This window comes from Myotis yumanensis, unplaced genomic scaffold, assembly GCF_028538775.1.
Source record: "Myotis yumanensis isolate MYYU_CA2020_CCGP unplaced genomic scaffold, mMyoYum1.0.hap1 SCAF_22, whole genome shotgun sequence".
Lineage (NCBI taxonomy): Eukaryota > Metazoa > Chordata > Mammalia > Chiroptera > Vespertilionidae > Myotis > Myotis yumanensis.
In genome coordinates this window covers 1,627,324-1,648,843 of record NW_027223773.1, presented here as the reverse complement: position 1 = coordinate 1,648,843, position 21,520 = coordinate 1,627,324, and the positions used below count along the sequence as shown (strand labels likewise).

Here is a 21,520-nt window from a genome sequence, read left to right as displayed (position 1 = left end):
TAGAATGTCAAATCTCTGCATATTAGGTAGAATTTTAAATTTGCTAGCGAAATGGTCATTTTTAGTATAGAATTCTTTTGTACTAAGAATGTCATAATATCGATGTGGAATATGGACTTGCAGGGCAACACATGATTCTAAAAATCTATCTTGTAAAAGCCCTAATAAATCTAACGTAAGACTCAGAACATGGCCATTTCTAAGAAATTAACAGAGAATCACTTAGAATAGCGATACTATGACAAAAACATTTATAAATACACTCATTTCCTTTCCATGTGTACACATTTCTGTAAACAAGTTTACATTCATAAATATGTAGTTACCTACAAATGATGACATAACTACGAAAATAACCTATTTTATAAGCAAAAATATATTTATATGAGTGGCATTTTTGAGGGAAAACTATGTCATAATTTTGATTTCCATCTTCAATTCTAAGTTGTCCTTTTCACAGAAACTGCCAAGTTAATCCACAAACCTGATACGTTTTTTTAAAAGAATGAAAACAGCCTAAAATAATGACTACGTGACCCCAAAATGTTTTGTGATGACACCAACAATAAACTCTGAATAAAGGAAGTCAGTGTTAATATGAAAAGTAGACTTTTTTCGCAGTTGTTAGCTTTAAAAGGTCCGACAAAAGCTGGAGGTTAAATTTTGTTCACCCCAAAAGGATGGGAAATGTATTCATTTTAAGAAAACAACACATTAAGAGCCCCTAAAATGAGAGTGATTTTGTATTTTTAAAGATATACTATAATTTAAATATCTTTTTCTAAAGTTGGAGTCATGTGAGGATTTTACCTATGTTTTCCCTCCAAACCAGGCTTCAACTATTGTTTCTTCTAAACAGAAGTGGCGAGTCATACTGCCTATAAAATGGTTCCACTTTCATATTCCTTATATCATAAAATGCATGCTTGTTTAGATGGAAAAAGAATAAGGAAATACAAAAAGATGACTTTCCTTTTTCTTCAAAAATAAGAAAATGAGCCCCGCTGGGGTGTGGCTCAATGGTTGAGCATCAACCCAACAAAGGAACCAAAAGGTCAGGGTTCGATTCCCGGTCAGAGCACATGCCTGGGTTATGGGCTCCATCCCCAGTGGGGGGCGTGCAGGAGGCAGCCAATCCATGATTCCCTCTCATCATTGATGCTTCTCTCTCTCTCTCTCTCTCTCTCCCTTCTTTTCTGAAATCAATAGAAATATAATAAAAGTAGAGCACAAGGTGTGGAAGGTGGTCAGCCTGCCTCCATCCTCGCGAGAGGACGCTTCCGGGCAATGAGGCTAGAGTGGATGGACAGGAGCATCGATGCTGGCAGATGCCACAGGGTAAGCATGTTCTACAGAATCCTCTGTGCGCTCACACGGTCCACGTGACCCTCCCATTGGCGGCCTCGACTCATTTATTCCTAATCGCTTACAGGCCTTCGCCAGCCTTAGGTTCATCCCTCAAGTCTAATTTTTGCAGGAAGAACAAAATGTCCTTATCCTTTATTTTGGAAAGAGAGCTCCACTGTCAAAAGAGACTGCTAGCCATCTTTTATACCCAGGGTTGCATAAAAAGAATTAAAAGGGAGATTTAAAAGGTCATTCATTTCATGGCTTTGAACGACTCTGTTTACAAGTCTTGAACTGCCTTGACTGAGAAAGAATCAGAGAATATGTGATTCTTCCTTAAAAAAAAAATCCGTTGTAACTGCAGCCAATTAAGAGGCGAAAAATTACTCACTTCAGCCTCACCTAGAAAACAGGTAAGTAGATATACCTACGTTTTAATTATAGTGACATTTATATAAAATTTAAAATTTTGGTGAAAAAAATCTGCCAATAATGACATGATGAGAATGGAATTGGAGCTTGTGTATCATCTCGTAATAGATTAAGGAGAAAGTTACTTAATTGGTGCCCAACGAGTATAAAACATACCTACCGTTCCTGTTGTACTGTCTCACTCACGATGAAACCAAATAATGGTTCATTAACAACTAAAAGTTTTCCGGATTTAAAGCTAACCATGTGATTACCATAGGTAACCTATTTTCATGGGTTTCCTACCATTGAAGGTGCTCATTTGGTATAAAAATTAAAATGACGTTATTTCAATGTTACCTTTTTAAATACGGCCATGTGAGTATGATATCAAACTAGTCACTGCTCTGTATTAGTCAACTGATATTCTTCCAAAGCACAGCTGTGTTAACTATGATTTTTTATGAATGAATTGATCACTATCGCTGACGGATACTCACCTCTATGAGGCTAGAATGTACTCCAATCAGGTATGGCATCGGGGCGCTGAATTTAAAAAAAACAGTACATTCACGGTTCATTAAAACGGAAACAACATACGTAGTTCTGCATGCTTAAATTATTATTTAAATGCACGGTTCTAACATAGCATAGTATAGGTATTTTAAATTATTTTCTATATACAAGTCAAATGGAAAGGCCATTCATAGATTCAAGTTAAGGTTGATTTATATAAAAAAAATCACAAAATCATTTCTAAGTAAATCGATAAGCGGAATACCTTAAAAAAACTTTACCGATTAAGAATATTAGGGTCAAGGCCATAACCTGAGTTGAATCTTTTCCATATACTTCAGGTCAAATATATCACAAATTATCATCAAATGTATTCATATTTCTTTTGTACTTCTTGTTACCCAATTAGATCCTCAGTCCTATGATTTTCTTAATATATCATTTTTTCACCCCTACATCAGCAACATTTTTGAGTCAGTCAGTGCCAAATACTTATGGAGCCCTACTGTGCACAGGGCAAAGTTCTTCCTCATCCTATTTCTGTCCTGTCCTTCCACTCATGTGCCCTTGTCTTTTCATTCAAATATCATCCTTTCCTTTTTATCCCACATATTTATTAATAGAATAATTTTAACAAATTAGAAAATATGCAAATAAGTTTAAGAATAATATTATATTAATTAAAATATGGAAAGCCCACCAGGTGCCCTGGTCTAGGGTCTTGGGTCTGACAGTAAACAATATGGACCGAATATACTCCCCTGGGGGTCTCATACTCTAGCAGAGAATAAAGTCATCCAATAATTTTTGTAGCACATACCATCAGACTCCCCACTAACTCAAAAACAGTCCTCATGAAACAGAAGAAGGAAATTATTCAACTTGACATTGCAAAATTAAAATTCTACTTGACAAGAAACCATGAGAATGGGCAGGTGTCTACAAAGGTGACAGGAAATACCCAAATACACAGCTACTTAAAAATAAAACACTTTTCAATATGTTTGTACTGACTTCAGAAAGAGGAAGGGAGAGAGAGACAGAAACATCCATGATGAGAGAGAAGCATGGATCAGCTGCCTCCTCACGCCCCCTACTGGGGACTGAACCGGTGACCTCTTGGTTTATGGGTCAACGCTCAACCACTGAGCTGGCGAAATCTGCCCCTTTTGGGGGAAGAAGACCGGGCACATCGCCTAGATCCAAAGGCGAACCAGCCATGGGTGAACGAGGAAGAACAACTATCATTTTCTTGGTGCTGGAGTTGCCCCGCCTCCCGGGTGTGTAAGGACTCACACAGGTGAAACCCTTCCGCCAACATCACAGACTCGCCCAGGTTCAAGACCTCTCTGTTGAGACGTGACATGCGCCCCTTGTGTACGTACCGAACTGTTAACCTGCTAACCGACCACAGGGGGTCGTTCAATAGATGGAGAGAACTAAGTCACCTTGCAGAACTGATGCCCGTGGACTAGCAACTCCCGGCCCTGGCCGGTTTGGCGCAGTGGATGGAGCACCGGCCCTAGACTGAAGGGTCCCGGGTTCGATTCCAGTCAAGGGCGAGTACCTGGGTTGGGCATGTGCAGGAGGCAACCAATGGATGTGTCTCTCTCTGTGTCTCCCTCCCTCCCTTCCACTCTCTCCAAAACTGAATGGGAAAATATCCTCGGGTGAGGATGAACAAAAAAGAAAAATAGAAACTCCCCATTTCCCCCTCATACTGGGAGATCGAGGGGAAGAGGCAGATGGTGTCACATGACCCTAGGAGCCCCTCCCCATCCGGGTAGGTCAGTGGTCAGCAAACTTCGGCTCGCGAGCCACATGTGGCTCTTTGGCCCCTTGAGTGTGGCTCTTCCACAAAATACCGACTTCTGTGCATGGGCCACGAAGTTTCAATCGCACTGTACGTGCGCGCCCGCACGTGGTATTTTGTGGAAGAGCCACACTGAAGGGGTCAAAGAGCCGCATGTGGCTCGTGAGCCGCAGTTTGCTGACCGCTGGGATAGGCCATGGGGACCTCTCCCTCCTATGTGACTTCTAGGTTCCCCATGCATGTCCCCTTTATACACCTCTGACATTCACCTCGCAGAATTAGTGTTACTCTGTGCCCTGCGTGTGTGTGTGTGTGTGCGTGCGTGTGCATGTGTGTGCATGTGCATGTGTGTGCGTGTGCATGTGTGTGCGTGTGTGTGCATGTGTGTGCATGTGCATGTGTGTGCATGTGTGTGCGTGTGCATGTGTGTGCGTGCGTGTGCACGTTGGTGTAAATTCCTTCCCATCTGGGAACCCCGCAAGGGCAGACGCTAAGTCTTATTCCTGACATGACAGATGCACAGCTTGGCAAACGGGTGCTCGCTACACGGTGGACGTACAAATGGACGAGGGAGTGAATGGAGGCGCCAGCACCCTGGGGAGCCTTTACCGGCGGACCCCGAGGTGAGGTTCCCCCGCGGTCACGGGGTGTCATCCCGGCCCTCACAGGCGACGCCATCAGAGACACCCAGCGCGAAAGCAAAGGCCCTTCCAGGCGCGAGGAGGGCCCTGGGGTTGGGAGGGTGGGCGCACACACCCCACCGCTCTCCAGGCTTCCTGCTGCTATTTCTGAAGTGGAATCTAAACCATGGGATGGCAGGCGTGGCCTCTGACACCCGTCTCCCTTCTGCATGCCGACCAGTCTGACTAGAACCGTCCGCAAGGACGCAGAGAGGGGAAAGCCAGGCTCCCCAGAAGGTAGCTGGGTCCGTAGAATTCTGACATGGAAGACAGCTCGCGTCTTCGAGGGCTGGACCTCAAGACACGGCTATGTCCTCCTGACCCACCCCCTGAGCCCATCCCCGGGGCCTGGATGCTCGGACGTGTTGGTCATCTCCCCTGCACCCCCCACCCAGGGCCAGGGGACAGTCTGGCGTGAGAACTTGTCCCAGAGGCTCCTGAAGGGGCTGGAACCCAGTCAGAAAACTCCAGAGAAGAAGCCAGGAAACAAGTTCCCTCCGTTACCATGGAAACAGCAGGAAGAAGGCCTGGGGGGGGGCTGGCTTAGGGAGGACAGGGATGGCCCCCCAGGAAAGCGCCGCTTGGCCCCTTCTTAAAAGCGTGTTCCACACTCGTCGCTAATCCCCAAAGCAGGTTCCGGCGCGTCCGGGCACATATGTGCACATCAAGCTTCCCGGGGCTCAGTGCGTGAGTGCCAACATAGGAACCAGGAGGTGAGGGTTCGATTCCCGGTGAGGACACAGGCCAGAGGTGCCAGCTCGATCCCCAGTAAGGGGTGTACAGGAGGCAGCCGATCCATGATTCTCTCTCATCATGGATGTTTCTGTCTCTCCCTCCCTCTCTGAAATCAATAAAATTATATTTAAAGGAGGAGGAGGAGGAGGAGGAGGAGGAGGAGGAGAATGAGAAGAATAAGAAGAATAAGAAGGAGAAGGAGAAGGAGAAGAAGGAGGAGAGGAAGGAGAGGAAGAAGGAAAGGAAGAGGAAGAGGAAGAGGAAGAGGAACTGGGCTTTCTCCCACGTGACCCCGGGTCCAGGAGCCGCCGGGAGCCGGCGGGGGCGCTCACCAGCAGTAGTCCAGCAGGTGCGGCGGCAGCACCGGGATGTAGATGTGCTGCCAGAACATGGGGTAGAGCAGCGCGGCCGATCCGTGCAGGCAGGCAGTCAACTGTGAGATGGAAAGGGACACACAGTGAGGAGCAGGCTCCCTACAAACACAACACGCCCCCCCCGCCCCCCCCCCGTTCCCCAAGACGATCATAACACATCCCAACTGCTCTCGTGACCTCCACTCTATGACCTCTACTGATTCCGCACGCAACACGCCTTCCATTTCGGAAGCGCCTCTCCCTGAAAACACACAGCCTATCAGCAGCTTAGGAGGTGCCTGGGGGTCTCAGGGAGACCAGTGTCTGAAAATACAGTGTTTGGGGGACAACACGAAGCCCATGGACACAAAGATCAGGTGGGCGCCGTAGGGGAACCGGTGGGACCCGACGGCTGGGCATGGCTGGGACTCGTGCTCCGAGATGAGACGTGGAGGGGGGGGGGGGGAGAGGCTCCGGAGGGAGATCGTTAGGGCAAATTGCCAAAGCGTGAAACACGGGTCCGACAGCCGGGGCTGCGCCGCCCGAGCGCCGGGGGACCGGGCCGCCCGACAGTTGGGGCCTCCGCAGCGTGTGGACCGCGGGGCGCGGTACCCAGAGACGCTGCTCGCTGACACATGGGATGTCACTATTGACCAGCGCGGGCCGCGCCTGACAGCTGGGCCGCAGGAAGCCAGGAATATCATCATCCCCTCCTTCGGCTCCTCATTCCCGAGGCCCGTTTGGGGGCCCAGCTGCGGATCAAGACAGCTGCCCGGACGTGGCTGCGATGGCAAAGGGAATTGCCATTTTAATTGTTTTGATTTGGCGAGTGGCTAATTAAATCTTTTCAACGCCTCACGTAAAGATACCTCCCCCCTTCTTCCGTCCCATGGACCCCCAGCAGAATTCTCCCCCTGTGGTTTTCCGTGCATTTTAAATTCCATTCCTGTAAGCGGGGAGTTGTCCTTCTTCCCCAGTGTTTACAGCAATAAATGAATCAGCATGCATCATCGTTTTAAAGGGTTGCTAGGGTCTGCCTTCCAAGGCGACGGAGGAAATCGTTTTGCCCAGCTTGGAAATCAGATTTGAGAAATAAAACCATCTGAAAACGGGCCACAGACTTTCTATTAACCACCATTTCTCTTTCATTATAGAGGGAATGAAAATTTTACACACAGTAATCATATTAATTTAAAAATTAAATGCATACAAAGCAGCTCAGTATTTTCTTATTATTGAATATACTGGGGTGACACTGGTTAACAAGATCATATAGGTTTCAGGGGTACAAATCTACACCATCATCTGTGTATTGTATTGTGTGTTCACCACCCCCAAGTCGAGTCTCCTTCCATCACCATTGATCCCCCCCCTTTTCCCTCTGCTCCCTCCCCCATCCCCTTCCCCTCTCAATTCAATCTCAATAGCAGCACTGTCTATATTCAAGTGCCAAGTAGTTCTACAGAATTTTAAAAAAATTAATTAAGATAATCTAGTTGGGAACCAAAAACATACACATTTTGATTAAAAGCACATTCCTCTTCATCACGTGTGTTCTGTCTTTTGCCCATTAGATTTGTCATTAGTGACATGTGAAAAGCGATCGACTTTGGTTCCGTTTAGAATAAATACCATTGACGGGTTTTAGCGCTTCACCCTTGCAAGCCTTCACAGCTCACCGACAGCCGTCTTTCAATCAACACTCGTTTCAAATTCCTTCATTCGAACACGCCATAGGCCACTAGGAGGCATGCAAATGCTTCCATTTAGCGATTGTGGACCATGGACTCCCTTATCTCCCGTTATCTGAGCCAGAGGATAATAAAAATGAAACACAATGAACAGGGTAACGGAGGAGGAAACACATTCTCAAGGTGGGGGATGTACTCAGGGTCACTTATCTTCTGGGCCACACCCAGAACCCAAAGTCCGCTTGTACACGTCACCCAGATCCGTCCCCGACGCCCCCAGGGGTCATCCTCCGTGGCCGTGATGAATGAGGCACAAGAGCAGCTGGCGCGTTGGGCCGGCTTCCGGAAGAATGAGCCCCCAACGCTAAGCAGTCACCACCTCTGACGACGGTCAGCACGCGGGCTCTGTCCCTGACGCTAAGGCAGCGCTAACTGTCCCGACCAATCCTGTCCCTGCATTCCTCTGAGAGCCGAGCCAACGAAGGGGAATAAACGACGTGTTTTAGAAGAAGTTTGGTTGGAAGAACAAAGTCCCCGCAGGGAATAAGCTCAGTTTAAAAGCCAGGGAGAGGAAGGAGTTTCTTGCTTTTTAGTTATTCATGACCTATTGGATCCTGAACCTTCAAGGGCAGCGACGATCACATTTTGGGGCTAGATTACCCGAGGTTCCGCCTGGCTGGTGACGAGGCTAGGAAGCTACACTGCTTTTCCTTTTTTTAAAATGTATTTTTATTGATTTCAGAGAGGAAGGGAGAGGGGGAGAGAGAGAGAGAGAGAGAAACATCCATGATGAGAGAGAATTATGGATCAGCTGCCTCCTGGGGATCAAGCCCACCATCTAGGCATGTGCCCTTGACCGGGAATCCAACCGTGACCTCCTGGTTCATAGGTCGACACTCAACCACTGAGCCACGCCGGCCGGGCCACAGTGCTTTTCTGGTAACTTCCAGCTGCTTCTTTCATCATCCCTGCTGCTTCTCGTGAAGTTCAAAGAGGAACAAATTGACCAAATCACGGTTTAAGAGAAGAAAAAAACCCACCACCGCCATTCCTCCCCATCTGGATCCAGTGGCATGTGAATATCTCCCCACACCTGTAACCCCACAAAGCTCCTCAAAGTGCTGACTAATGCGAGATCAAACCCCCAGGAACACCGATTCCCCACACACGGCGACTGTAGAGTCAGCACAGGTGGAAGCCACGGGAAGAGACAAGAAGTCCACGGGAGAAACCTGACCATGAAGGTAGGGGACAGTGACCGTGGTCATGGGACAAAGGGACCTGGAACTTCCGGTCCCAGGCCCCCAGGTCGAGTGTCACCAACGATAACAACAATAGCAAACGTCTCCAGGACGCTGACCAGGTGCCCGAACTCTTCTGAGAACCTGACATTCTCACATCTGTGACCACTATTCCCACCAACAGACCCGGGCACGATGGCAAAGGTAGACCAGTTGCCCGAGATCACACACCTCGCAAGCGGCCAAGCCAGGACTCCAGCCCAGGCGGGTGCAATCGAGAACCTTTCTTTCCGACTGCCTTCCCACATACCAAGATCCAAAATGCCCACCCTTCTGAGACCCTGGGTCACATCTACTGACGGAAAACATTTTATCCGAACGACATGACGGAGAGTGAATCTTTGGGATGGACAGCCGGACAAGCACGAGACGGGAGGAGAATTTTCCTGTCTTAGAAGTTCCCTCTGATGAACCTCCAGCCGTGCCTGCCAACAAAGTGCCACCTGACCACCCCAGTGGTGACCTTGAACCAGGAGGTCACGGTTCGATTCCCGGTCAAGGGCACCTGCCCGGGTTACGGTCTCGATCCCCAGTGTGGGGTGTGCAGGAGGCAGCCGACCCATGACACTCTGTCACCCGGTCCTATCTCCACCCCCCCGTCCCTCTCCCTTAGCTCTGAATGGAAATGCACGTCACACAACACCCTGGGAAGGAGAATTAGCAGGGACCCCGTCAGCTGACATCACTGGTTGCTGTGCGCTTCGGGGAAAATGGAAAATCTAAAATTCCCAGCATCTCCCTCCCTGAGGGGTCTCAATGACGACATGCAACGGCACCCCTCGGCTGCAGCTCGACAAACACGAGGGGGACGTGCGCTTGGATAATCTTCGCAAAGAAATGGCCCTGGGTCACCCGGGTTCCCTCGCCAACCTGATCTCCAGAAAGATGCTCCCAGCTTCGGGGTTCGGTCTCAGTGCCCACACAGGTGACCCCAGTGAGAGACAAGTCACGGATCCTCAAGATCCAGATGGAGAGGTTCAAGTCCCCCCGATTCCCCTGCAGCCCAACGAAGCCTGTGAAATCCCCATCTTCACGGCCGATTTTCCAGGGATCACAGAGCTTTCTGCTGGCAGGTGCCCTGGACGGAATCAGCGAGAGGAGGAGCGGAAGCATATGCCTGGTTGCCCAGGGGGCATCTCCCACAAAGGCACACATTACAGTTTATTAACACGATTCCAGCGCGCGGGGCATACTGCTCGCCGGGCATGTTCCCGAAGGGACGTGCGCCCTCGCTCCCATCTCTGGAACTAACGGGCTTACGGGCTTCAGGAGGGAGATGTTTACCAACTAAACGTGGGTCCGGACAGGAGCCCCCGATTAGAGATCGGCTTCAGAGAGAGGCACCCCGCTCCCCCGCTGCAGGCCAGGGAGGCCCGCCCTCGTTAGCAGATGACTGACAGCGTGATGGGGGGGCCCTGTCAGACGCTGGCCGATGGGACAAGACGCACAGCCCGGCCGGCTGCTCAGAGGAGGTCTGAGGGACCGTGACAGGACGCACATGACAGCGCTGCACGCCCGACCGCCTTGAGACTCGGGGACATGACTTTCGACAGCCGTGTTCCCGGCTCCGGTCGTAAAGCAGCAAGGAGTCGAGGGATCTACGCGTGTACGATCATGATGGATCCTCTGCTCTGATGTTCCGCAAGCCCCGCCGAGGTGCACCCACCCCCCGAGGGGACATGCCTGTCTGTTGCATGGATGACACCCACATTCTCCTTCAGGTTTTCCAGGACGCCCCGCCCCCCAGCCTTGTGTACTTGACAATGGAAGTCTCGACAGAATAAACACAGGGGTGCTATGTCCTAGTGCTGTGGTCCGCAAAGTGCGGCTTGCGAGCCACATGCGGCTCTTTGGCCCCTTGAGCGTGGCTCTTCCTAAGCCTTAGGAGCACTCTAATTAAGTGAATAACAAGGTACCTACTGATATAGTTTAAGTTTAAAAAATTTGGCTCTCCAAAGAAATTTCAATCGCTGTACTGTTGATATTTGGCTCTGCTGACTAATGAGTTTGCCGACCACTGTCCTAGTGCATGAAACTCAAACACATAAAAATATAATAATGGGTCCCAGCAAAACACTACACTTATAATAAGGGGGGTGGGGACGACACATTAACATTTCATTTTATTTTATTTTAAACATGCTTTTATTTATTTCAGAGAGGAAGGGAGAGGAAGCGAGAGATAGAAACATCAACGATGAGAGAGCATCATGGATCGGCTGCCTCCTGCCTGCCCCACACTGGGGATCGAGCCCACAACCCGGGCATGTGCCCTGACCAGGAATCGAACCGTGACCTCCTGGTTCCTAGGTCGATGCTCAACCACTGAGCCACGCCGGCCGGGCCACAGCAACACTCTTAATATTTTTGCTACCATATCTCAGAACTAGCTTTTTTATGTTAAAGTTCATCTCTATAAAGATGATGAAAAAGTACCATTTTAACTACAAACAATAGGTAAAGAAAACAGAGCCTCGAGTAACTGAATTCTCTAACTGTGCGTCAGCGCTAAAACCCCCAGCAAGCTATAAGGCGGACAAGCCTGATTAGAATAAAATTATGAATGTCAAAAAGGGTAAAAAAACGCAAACACAATCCCTCAAACGACAATCAAATAGTGAATGTAAACACACCTTAACTCATATGTGTTCTTCCAAGCATTAAAATTTTGGCTGTAGATTTTTAGAACAAGTGCAACAATTCATTGCGTTAAGATGAAGTGCATTCTAGTCTTTATGGCATAGAAAGAAATATAAGACTATGAAAAGCTTCACAGCAAGTCATTTCACGGACACTTTACTCTTTCCTGGGATGTCTCCGAGATTTCACTAAATTCTTTCTAAAATCAGTCCCTTCCTAATTTACGTATGGTCCTGGTCTCTGACCTTAAGTGTTACCGTGCGTAGGATTCGTGGCAGATCTAGACATGAATTTCCAAGAGAGAGAGAGACCCAGGTGAAGCGGCTTCCCCCACCTAAGACGGGTAGAAGATCCTGACCGCGAACTTGATCTGTGTGTCTGTGATCAGCCCTACGCCCCAGAGAGGGAACTTAGAGATGACACTGCCATGGAGCTTTCTCGAACGGCCATAAACCATTGCCATTGGGTTTAGTACCTCGAACGTGGGAAACACCTCCCTGAGCGAGACGACGCCTTTAGTGAAACAATTTATTTTTTTCATTCAGATAAAGTTCAAGGGCGGGTGTGTTCCTCTTTAAACTGCATTATCTAGTCCCTTAGAAAATTATAGCTGACAATCATTGAAGAATCATTGGGTCTTATGTAGATGGAATTCTTAGCACTTCACCTGTATGGATATGTATGCATATGTATGTATATGCATGCGTGTGTATGTGTATGTATATGTGTGTGCTTATGGGTATGTGTGTATAGGTGTGTGTACATGTTCAAAAAAGGATGAGGATGAAGAGAAGAGGGAGAAGAAAGAAGCCTGGTTTTACCGCAGTGCAGTGGTCAATTTAAAAAATGGCAGAAAAGCAAATTTATAACGATTCAGACTGAATTTCTCAATATCGCTTTAAGAAAATGCAAGAAATCACCTTTGTCGCCGCCTGTTACGTCCTCCACGCTTCCTCCTTTAAGTGCAAGTGATGTGTCTTTCAAGTTGTAAAATAACAGATCTCCAATTTTTTTTTGAAAAAGTGAGCATATCGATATTTCAATTCAAAAATCTGAAAACCGTGGCTTTTCGATTATAGAGTCACGGGAACAACCCAAAATTAGAAGCAGAAAACCCTGGATCACATGACCTGTCTCCGGTGCGCTCTGGGGCCTGTGGGTGGGCCTGTAACCACCTCTCTCGCCATTCAATACGAAACCGACCTCCTAGAAAGATCCCGAAACTCTCTCTAACTCGAAAATACCAAACTTCATCGTTTCTATTTCTACGGCAGAACAAAACAGGTATATGTCACCTCCTTTTTACCAGCTACCCAAATGCTTAAGACAGCAAACTCATGCCATCTTAAATGATGGGTTTTAATAAATATCTCACGTTTTATGCTAAATACCTATTTAAGTGGATATTTAAATTTTTTAAGTCCATCAGAAATATTAAAAATTGCAATATCGAAAGCAGGAAAAAAAAAAAAACACACAGGAAATGTAAGCAAAAGACTTGTGACTCTTTTTCTATGGCCCAAAGACACTCCGATTCTCGCCGCCTTCGCCACGTCGATGGAGAGCTTCCGTAGCCCGTTTCAGGGAGCGGCGGACAACGCGTGATTAATAATATTTAAAAAAAATGCTGCTTTGACTTTAAAGTTATTATCCGTCTGAAGAGCCCCTCCAAGTCCCAGCTCCTATAGAACCTTCCAGCAAACCCGCGCTTGGCAACAAAGAGGCACCCACCTACCGCCCGGTTGGGAGAGCAGCTATTCTCCTGGGGCCCGGGTCCCTTTCAGGCAAGCGCCCGGGGAACAAGCCACAAGTGAATAATCACCCTCTTATAATAGCTCTTCAGAATTCTTTCTCTGGCAGAAGGCAGTCAAATGAACCCGGGAGAGTTAACAAGAAAAATGGAGGGGGGAGGAAAAGAAGAAAAAAAAAGCACGCAACTCTCATCTCCCGGATCAGGAAAAAAAATAATTAACCCGACTTAATGCATCGCAGGCCGCCTTCCATAAATCAGACTTTTGTCCTTCAAGAGCCGCGGGACAACCACTTATCAGATATTGTCTCCCGGGACACGGGGAACCTGTCCGAGTCCGCAGAGGCGCGCGGCCTCTTTGTGATGCGCGGGATGCAGGGGGGGGGGGGGGGGTGTCCCTTTGTGATGCGCACGATGCAGTTGCCTAGGAGACGGGGTGGTACTCACGGTGCTGAGCTTGCTGGAGGTGATGAGGATGCGCCGCTCGTGCAGCATGCTGGCGTACAGCTGCAGCATGTTGCTCACGTCCACGGCCACGAAGTACTCGGTGAGGTTCCTCTGCGCGCGAGAAAACCACAGTGTGCGCGTCAGGGCGCGTGGGGATGACCGAGGAACACGACTTACACAGTTAATGATCTTTTTAATATATATATTTTTTTTCATTGACTTTTTTAGAGAGAGGGTCAGGGAGAGGGGAAGGGAGAGGGAGATAGAAACATGTTTGAGAGAGAAGCACCATCTATTGGCTGCCTCCTGCACGCCCGCCTACTGGGGATCGAGCCCGAAACCCAGGCATGTGCCCTGACTGGGGTGGTTCATGGGTCGATGCTCAACCACTGGGCTATACCAGCTGGGCACGTACCTGGGTTGCAGGTTCAATTCAGGGCCCCAGTCAAGGAGTGTGCGGGAGGCAACCAGTCAATGTGTCTCTCCCGCACAGATGTTTCTCTCTCCCCCTCTCCCTTTCTCTCTCCCTCTCTCCCAACCAATCAATGTGTCTCTCTCACCTAGTTCTCTCTCTTTCTTTCTCTCTCTCCTCTTCCTCCCTCCCACCCTCTCTCCCACGCTCTCTAAAAATCAATGGGGAAAAAAATATATCCTCTGGCGAGGATTAACAAAAAATAAATAAAATGAAAATTCTGAAGGGAAGGGTCCAGGGTCATATCAGTCAAGGCATGGGGGGTCAGCTGCCAGGGGGACAGAGCAGGGCGGCCCGGCCTAGCGGGAGCAGCACGTGAACTGGAGGCCTGTGGGGTGCCCGGAGCCTCTGGGCGGCCCCCCTCAGGCCTGCATTCAGAGCTGCAAGCGGAGACCTGCCCCAGGAGCTCTCTGGACGCGTCTGCACTGGCAACACCATCCACACACCGTCTGGGTTTGACACGAGAAATTTCACAACTGATTTCTTGGGCTTATTCACGCGTCACACGTGTGCTTTTCGGACACAAACCACTCAGGAGCTTTGGAAACATGTTGGGAGGAAGAGTGGAGCTCCGAGGAAATAATAAATATTCCGGGAAGTGTTTTTTTCCCTGTTGATGTTTCCCTCACGTGCGATCGAATTGTTTCTCCAGGTTCATTTTATCTTCCCCGGGGGAGCAGACCAGAAATCACACAGGAAAAACACTCCCGTTCCTCGCTGTGTCCAAAAGCATCTTTCCGCTGACGCTCAGCCATGTACACTTTCCTACGCAGTATTAACTGGGAATAACTATTAAAGCACTAAGAATATTTCTAATATTGCCCTAACCGGTTTGGCTCAGTGGATAGAGCGTCGGCCTGTGGACTCAAGGGTCCCAGGTTTGATTCCGGTCAAGGGCATGTACCTTGGTTGTGGGCACATCCCCAGAAGGGGGTGTGCAGGAGGCAGCTGATTGATGTTTCTCTCTCATTGATGTTTCTAACTCTCTATCCCTCTCCCTTCCTCTCTGTAAAAAAATCAATAAAATATATATATTTTTTTTAAAAAAATATTTCTAATATTGGCTACAACCAACTGGGACATCAAATGCAAAACTTAGCAATTTTTATAATTTCTTGTTAATACCCCTCAGGCCTTACAAAGTATGCTATCGCTTCAGTGAGAATCCAGAACTGAGGCACGAGACACCTAAGAGCTGAACGGAGATAGAAGGAGGGATCTCAGATGCTCCGGTCAGTTCGCGGAGGTGGCTATTGGTGTGGAAATATTTCCCACTGCGGTCGCCGTTCCCCACCCATTGAAGTCCTCCCATGAGAAACGGCCCCTCCCTGACCCTCACTGAAATATATGATCCCCTGAACTATCTCAACTGATGGAACTACTGGTTCTCACACCATTCTCCTGAACACACCCTGATATTCAGAAGCGGGTAAAGCAGCAGGAATATAAAGAAGAGAGAGAGAGAGAGAACCACGTTACTCTGTATTTCTTCATTATTTCTCAGAACCACAGATAGTTACTACATCTTCTATGTCTTTACACAGGGACCCTTAAACAGGAAATGCACACAGGGAATAGAATAAAAAACATAAGCAGAACAAACTTACACTCTCAGGGATGGTGGGGAGTCCGGTTACGTCGGGGGCGATGAAGTAGGAGTGCTAATGGATAGAAGGAAGCACACGGGGAAGGGGGAGGGTTACAACTGGGCAGCATCGCACACCACGTGGGGTAAAAAGAAGAAAAACTATAGCGACTGGGTTTGTAGATACCGAGGACCAATGCTCAGGATTTGTTGCATTTGAGAGATTATGTCAATGAGGTTTAAAGGAGCTTCAACAATCACTTTCTCATATAAAGAACTAAGTGTTGGCCCTGGTTGGTTTGGCTCAGTGGATAGAGCGTCAGCCTGTGGACTGAAGGGTCCTGGGTTCGATTCCCGGTTAGAGCACATGCCCGGGTTGTGGGCTCGATCCCCAGTAGGGGGGCGTGCAGGAGGCAACCAATCCATGATTCTCTCTCATCATGGATGTTTTCCTCTCCCTCTCCCTTTCTCTCTGAAATCAATAAAATTATTTAAAAAATTAAGTGTTGGTTGAAAATATTGAATTTTACAAAGTCCTAAATACAGTTGAGAACAAAAAGCGTATCACTGTAAGATAGATATCTCATTTTTGTATATACTTATACTATATATTTATATATTTTAAAACACAGTTTAGGCAGACTGCACCAATAAGGCTTGCTTCCCCCAAAAGATATCAAAATTTAAGATTTTCTATGGACAGCCACGACAGATTCTCTGGTACATATCCGTCGCTGTACCATTTAGAAAGCGGCTATCAAACAATATTTCAGCCTTTAAAACTTCTTAAAAATACAGTGACTCGTTTCAAAATGTTGTGGCCCTCATACATCCCCTCAACGAATACGAATTAGCTTCGATATCTGAAGCAACGCCACAGGTCGCAGCCGGATCTGGATAAAAACGCACACCATGTATGCTGGCCCGTTCCCCATCCCGCATCGACCACCCAGAATCAGAGTCCCAGTGAATCACCAGAATTGTTTTATTTTCTGTTCATAGCAATCTCCAAAATCACTTTACTATCTTCATCACAGAAGGATATGTTTAATACTGTTTTAGGATTAAAGATGGGGGGGGTGGTATTCGAGCCAATACTGAGCTCCGCTGAACTAGCGAGACAAGGCTAGTTCTCACAGTCCATGTATATATAATTTTCCAGGGTAGGAGAAGAAGATGAGAGAGACCGCAAGGCCTCCAGGGACCTTGTGACAAAAAATTTAAAAAAAGTGACGGAACTCTCACTCCTAAAATGCACTTCAACATCACTACTTCTGACAATGGAGAATATGCATAGATTTAGTCTCTATTTACTTGGAGGGGTTTTCAAAAGAACTGAATTTCACACAACTGGGCTTTAAAAAGGAGTATAAACAGCCGAAACAGGTTTGGCTCAGTGGATAGAGCGTTGGCCTGCGGATTGAAAGGTCCCAGGTTCGATTCCGGTCAAGGGCATGTACCTGGGTTGCGGGCACATCCCCAGTAGGAGGTGTGCAGGAGGCAGCTGATCGATGTTTCTCTCTCATCGATGTTTCTAACTCTCTATCCCTCTCCCTTCCTCTCTGCAAAAAAATCAATAAAATATATTTTTTTAAAAAAGGAGTATAAACAGAAAATATATCCCACGTGATTAATTTCCTTCCGAGAGACCCATTCCCCATTTCCCACAGACGGGAACGAATCTTAAAGACACAGTGAAAGGATCATTTTCCCAATTTGATAGTGATTTTGAGAAGTTGATGCCCTTGGAACTCACCGGTGCTAGGGAGGGCTGATCTCTCAGAACTTGCTCACTGGCAATAAATATCTCTTGGTTCTTATGATATATGAGAGAAAAAAAATGAATACTTTTACTTTCAAGGGGGAAGTCTGCACCGCCACTGGCTGCGTCGCTGAGACAAACCCGCGTTAGCCACACTGTCCACTGAAAACATTTGAAGAGCGTTGATGGTAAACGTGATTTTAAATGCAGATCTGCTCATGGGATGTTAGGATAATCTGAAAGCACGTATTTTCATTCTCCCCTCAGAGTAGAGAACGCTGTGGGTAGGTAACGATTCTGAAAGACGGTTTCAAAACAACCATTTACATGAGATAATTCCATTTTCACAGCCTCGCTGCGATATTCTAGCGGCCATAACATCAAGTCTTGAAGAATCCATGTGCTGGAACATGGAGATTGTAAGAAATGGGAGATTGTAAGAGAACCAGAGTGCCTCCTCAAGAGTTCTCACATTTTTCTAACGGAAATTCTGGAAACAAAAATCTCTTTCTATTTGAGGAGGAACAAAATTCCTAACTCATAAAACTAGAACGGCTCCCAGTAGTTCAAAATAAGTGGTTCAATCACAACTTTTGCGCCTCGTTAACAGCACGGGGCTGGGCGCGTGACTCATCCCCTGCTCTGAAATCAAATGAAATTTCAAAATAAGCTTTACACAAAGTTAAGGCAATATTTCGTTCACCTGCTGAATGCACCAACACTTAAGATATTGTATTGAGAATAGGTGCACAAGATTTGAAAGCCATCAGAGACTACTGATTCAAAATTTTACAAAAAGGCAAAAAAAACCCCCACTGATTTAACAACTACCGAGATACACATCCAACGTATTAGGTGAGGATGGTTAAAGCAGGTCCAAAAGTCTCGCTGTCCTAAGGCTCAGTGCGATGTTCGTTCTAGCACTGACGCCTTCCTGGGAGCAGAGGTGCGTGTAGGATGAAGTTCCCTAAAGGTGCGTGTGTTCTTAAATGAGACGCATCGATAACGCCCACAAATCAATCAACTGCCTGCGTACTCACCACACTCAGATTGACAGGGCTGTTTGCCTTGGGGACTGGGTGGTTATAGAGCGCTGTGAGAACTGCATTCAAATCATTTTCCTACAGTAAACAAAGAGGTAAATTTCATAAATCAAATACATATTGAGCAAATATGATGAAAACAATTCGATAAAGTCAGGCACCGTGCCTTCTCGTGTTAGGCTGGCTCTGTACAACTGATTTCCGCAGAAATGCTCTAAATACCCAAAATTCAAATATTTCAATCTAATCTAGAAAAGACATTCCTATGGCTTTATCCAGAAAGAATAACAGCAATCCTTATATTTAGTATAAATATATATTTGGCAACATTTAATTCTTATAAAATATACTGTTATCTAAGGAAAGAAATTATTTAAAGCATTAAATCCAAGAACAAGGGAATGGCATAAAAAGAGCAACACAATTCATCAGATTACTGAAAGCTTCCACTTCCTATTTTAATTTTAAAATCTCAAACCTAATTTTTTAAGAACTAAGTATAACTTAAGCAAGATATACTAAGATCCAACACAGGGGTTATCCTAAATATTTCTTTTCTAAGTAGCAACTGGTCCCTACCCGACCCACACACAAAAAAATGGAATTAAATAAATTATATAACAGATCTACCTCCTAGATTTTTATAATTAAAATGTATCTTGAGGTGCACACTTACTCTTTCTGATTTACTTATGCAAATCCAGTAATAAATAAAGGAAGGCAACTTTTAAAATATATAGTTATTTTTATTCTCTCTTAAAATGTTTAGATTGGGAGAATAAACGAAAGGAAAGGCAATTCCTCAAGGACGGTAACAACTAATTTTGAGGGATGTGGACACGGGACAGGGCTTCTCAAAGGCTTCTTTGAACTTGGCCATCAAATTTAATTCCGATCACTATGAACATCTGCAAAAGCGTGCACTCCCAGCTGCCTATCTGGAATTCTCTTTAGAACGACCGAAAAAGAAGACCACAAAGACTTTATCCCTTTACCATTTCAACAATGAAATATACCACAGAATATTCCGGATGATATCGATGCTCTGGCTATACAAAGTTCCTATGGCCACATGAATTTTGGAAAAGTCCAGCTTTTAAAAATCCTTGGTACCTGCCCACTGTAGGTTGCGTAAGGCTAACTTGAATTATAAAATCTAAATATCTGTCTAAATAACCCATGGGACTCGATTAAAAATAAAAATTAAAAATTTCCTTCTGGTTATTCATCCCGTGAACTGATAATATTTCTCCTCTCATAAAAAACATAAGTGTAGCCAAAACCGGTTTGGCTCAGTGGATAGAGCGTCGGCCTGCAGACTGAAGGGTCCCAAGTTCGATTCCAGTCAAGGGCATGTACCTGGGTTGCGGGCACATCCCCAGTAGGGAGTGTGCAGGAGGCAGCTGGTCGATGTTTCTCTCTCATCGATGTTTCTAACTCTATCCCTCTCCCCATTCCTCTCTGTAAAAAATCAATAAAATATATTTTTTTAAAAAAAGAACATAAGTGTAGTCTTATTTCCTCTTCTCGGAAAACCAAAATTATACAGATTTCACAATTCTTCAAAAAATTAAATATGAATTACCGTATTAGCAGTTCTACTTCTGAGTATATTCTCAAAAGAGCTGAATGCAGGGACTCAAACATATATTTGCACACCCATGCACATAGCAGCCTTGTTGACCATAGCCAACAGGTGAACAAACCCAAGTGTTCACCTAAGATGCATGAACAAGCAAAATGTGGTCTGTGCGTACAGTGGGATAGTATTTAGTATTAACAGGAACGAAGCCGAAACCGGTTTGGCTCAGTTGGATAGAGCGTCGGCCTGCGGACTGAAAGGTCCCAGGTTCGATTCCGGTCAAGGGCATGTACCTTGGTTGTGGGCACATCCCCAGTAGGAGGTGTGCAGGAGGCAGCTGATTGATGTTTCTAACTCTCTATCCCTCTCCCTTCCTCTCTGTAAAAAATCAATAAAATATATTAAAAAAAAAAAAAAGTGGGGGAAAAACATTGCTTACCTGTTCCTTAGCCAAGTAATCTGCCAGCGTATTTAGAAGTTTGTAATAGACTTCAAACCATGGCAGGTAGCTGCAAAAAAGTAATAATAACAGTAACTGAAAAATGTCTATGTTATTTAGAATCAAGAAACAAGATGACCAAACGAACATTAAATCGATACTATCTCAAACCGTTTGATCCCGGAAGGCAGGAACGCACTAAACCTGTGTTCTCCTGACTGTTACGGGGAAACGGAACATTATCTGTTATTCGTTTCCATAACGTGATCAGAATCCAAAGCTCTGTTTATAAACTCGTATCAGCTCACCTTGCTGGGGCAAGGAATGTTATTCTCACGTTTTTATTTTTGTGGCCTCTTAGAAAATTTCCAAACAATACACATTCCATGCAATTCATCTGTCAGTAATGGTTAAGCTCTTAAGCGGATTATCCGTAAGTTAAGATACTTTCCCACTAAATTTTAGTCCCAAACACCATCAAAACCTAGCTCTCGCCACCAACCACAAAAATCCTAGAAAAAAAAAAAAGTTTTTGCCCTAACCGGTTTGGCTCAGTGGATAGAGCATCGGCCTGCGGACTCAAGGGTCCCGGGTTCGATTTCGGTCAAGGGCATGTACCTTGGTTGCGGGCCACATCCCGGGTAGGGGGTGTGCAGAAGGCAGCTGATTGATGCTTCTCTCTCATTGATGTTTCTAACTCTCTATCCCTCTCCCTTCCTCTCTGTAAAAAATCAATAAAATATATATAATAAAAAGAAAAAAAAAAGTTTTTAAATGTATCCCACATCTACTACGGACTGAACGAGGGATTTCACTCAAGGTTTTATAAAACGAAAAATGCCATTTCTTTAACAGAATATCCATGACGCTCACAGCCTGGTAATGTCTATAGACAGAAACCAAACACGTTAGGACCAATTCTTTTAAAACAAAAGGCAGGAGACGCTTCAGAA

General features: G+C 46.1%; 1 protein-coding gene across 2 annotated transcripts in view; it reads right to left on the bottom strand.

Annotated features, from left to right (window-relative positions):
- DENND1B (DENN domain containing 1B) overlaps positions 1 to 21,520 on the bottom strand; it is a 92,128-nt gene that overhangs the window by 35,937 nt on the left and 34,671 nt on the right. For both annotated transcript variants that reach the window (XM_070401290.1, XM_070401291.1), the window contains exons 6-12: positions 20,568 to 20,637; positions 18,544 to 18,624; positions 17,498 to 17,557; positions 15,764 to 15,817; positions 13,685 to 13,795; positions 5,835 to 5,935; positions 2,259 to 2,304 (exon numbers count right to left, since the gene is read on the bottom strand). In XM_070401290.1, the coding sequence (XP_070257391.1) occupies positions 2,259 to 2,304; positions 5,835 to 5,935; positions 13,685 to 13,795; positions 15,764 to 15,817; positions 17,498 to 17,557; positions 18,544 to 18,624; positions 20,568 to 20,637 (523 nt within the window). The remainder of the gene's footprint in view (positions 1 to 2,258; positions 2,305 to 5,834; positions 5,936 to 13,684; positions 13,796 to 15,763; positions 15,818 to 17,497; positions 17,558 to 18,543; positions 18,625 to 20,567; positions 20,638 to 21,520) is intronic.